General features: G+C 36.3%; 1 protein-coding gene across 1 annotated transcript; it reads right to left on the bottom strand.

Moving 5' to 3' along the window:
• Window positions 1-25: 25 nt before the first annotated feature.
• Window positions 26-1,165, bottom strand: coa4 (cytochrome c oxidase assembly factor 4 homolog). Its single transcript, XM_014016867.1, has 2 exons — window positions 1,063-1,165; window positions 26-326 (listed from the first exon to the last, which is right to left on the bottom strand). Exon 2 carries the CDS (start codon window positions 298-300, stop codon window positions 70-72), a length of 231 nt encoding a protein of 76 aa, XP_013872321.1. The 5' UTR covers window positions 301-326; window positions 1,063-1,165; the 3' UTR covers window positions 26-69.
• Window positions 1,166-1,288: the final 123 nt, after the last annotated feature.

Below are 1,288 nucleotides of genomic sequence, written 5' to 3'. Positions count from 1 at the left end.
GTGTGTGTGTGTGTGTGTGTGTGTGTGTGTGTGTGTGTGTGTTCAAGTGGCTGCAGATGAGCAGGAGCTTTATGTTTGCTTCCCTCGCTGTTCTCTCTGAGCACTCTGGAACTTCATCATGCAGTCTTTAAAGTCCCGGACCTGCTTCTGGCAGGCTCTCCAGTCCTGGTGTTCGGCCATGCACTCTTGCACGGAGTAATGCAGCTCGGCACAGCCGGTGCGGGATATCATCTGTTCAACGGGGTCATCTTCGTCCACGTCTTCTTTCAGTTTACGTTCATGAGGCGAAGAGAATGACATCCTCCTACATGCAGTGCTGCCTGACGCTGTAAGACAAACAAACAAAAACAGATTCAGTTCAGGTCGCCTGTTAGCTGCAACATCTCTGATTAACAAACTGCAGAAYTACATTTTATTTTTTATTATTTTAAAATTTAGTTGGTGTGCAGTCCAGTGATGAAATAAAACTGTAGATTTACTCAAGAAAATACTAAATATGACAATACTGACACTGTGCTTAACAAAAGAAATAAAACCATTGACTCAGAGAATGACTGCGACATAAAAACACAAAATCTTAAATTAAATTAATCTTAAATCAAAATCTTAAATCAATAATCTTAAATAAATCTTAAATTATTTCTAATTAAATGTTTGATGTTAAGCTTDTAAATAAAATGAATTAATGTTAAATATAGTCAGGGAAGTATTTTAGATACAAATAATTTCTAATAATAATTAGAAGTGGTTACAGTGACATAATGGCACAGGAAGTTGCAGAAAGCGTTTAGCTCAACTTCCAACACGTCAAAATAAGCACAACCCTAACAATAACTTTGATGGTTATATGTGCTATATAAATTGTAGATTTAAAAAATAAACTAAAGCTTTGGTATATAGTTTTATAAAAGCAAAGGAGCTCTTCAGAGTTTATTACTGATATGATTACAGAAACTTCCTATACAAATAAAACTGAACTTGAAAGGTCACTTGATGCTATAAAAGCTTAGGATAGGCGAATAAATATAATATCATTAAATGTTACATTAGACTCATTTTTACCTGTTTATTGTTTCTGGACGACTCTCCCTGTCGAAGCCCTAAAATTGGGTTAATTCAACGAGCATGACTTTTCTTTTCATAACAGTTCTGAGACACGGGGGACACCTTTGAAGGACGGACAGAGTGTTACCGTAAAATAGTTTCGTTTATGCAAAGGTTGGTTCCGCTGAGGCACAATACTATAAATACAGTATATACACACACACACACACACACACACACACAC

The sequence above is a fragment of the Austrofundulus limnaeus genome, unplaced genomic scaffold, assembly GCF_001266775.1.
Source record: "Austrofundulus limnaeus strain Quisiro unplaced genomic scaffold, Austrofundulus_limnaeus-1.0 Scaffold157, whole genome shotgun sequence".
In the NCBI taxonomy this organism is placed as follows: Eukaryota; Metazoa; Chordata; class Actinopteri; order Cyprinodontiformes; family Rivulidae; genus Austrofundulus; species Austrofundulus limnaeus.
The sequence above is the reverse complement of the archived record's forward strand: the minus strand, read 5'-3'. Positions and strand labels throughout refer to the sequence as shown.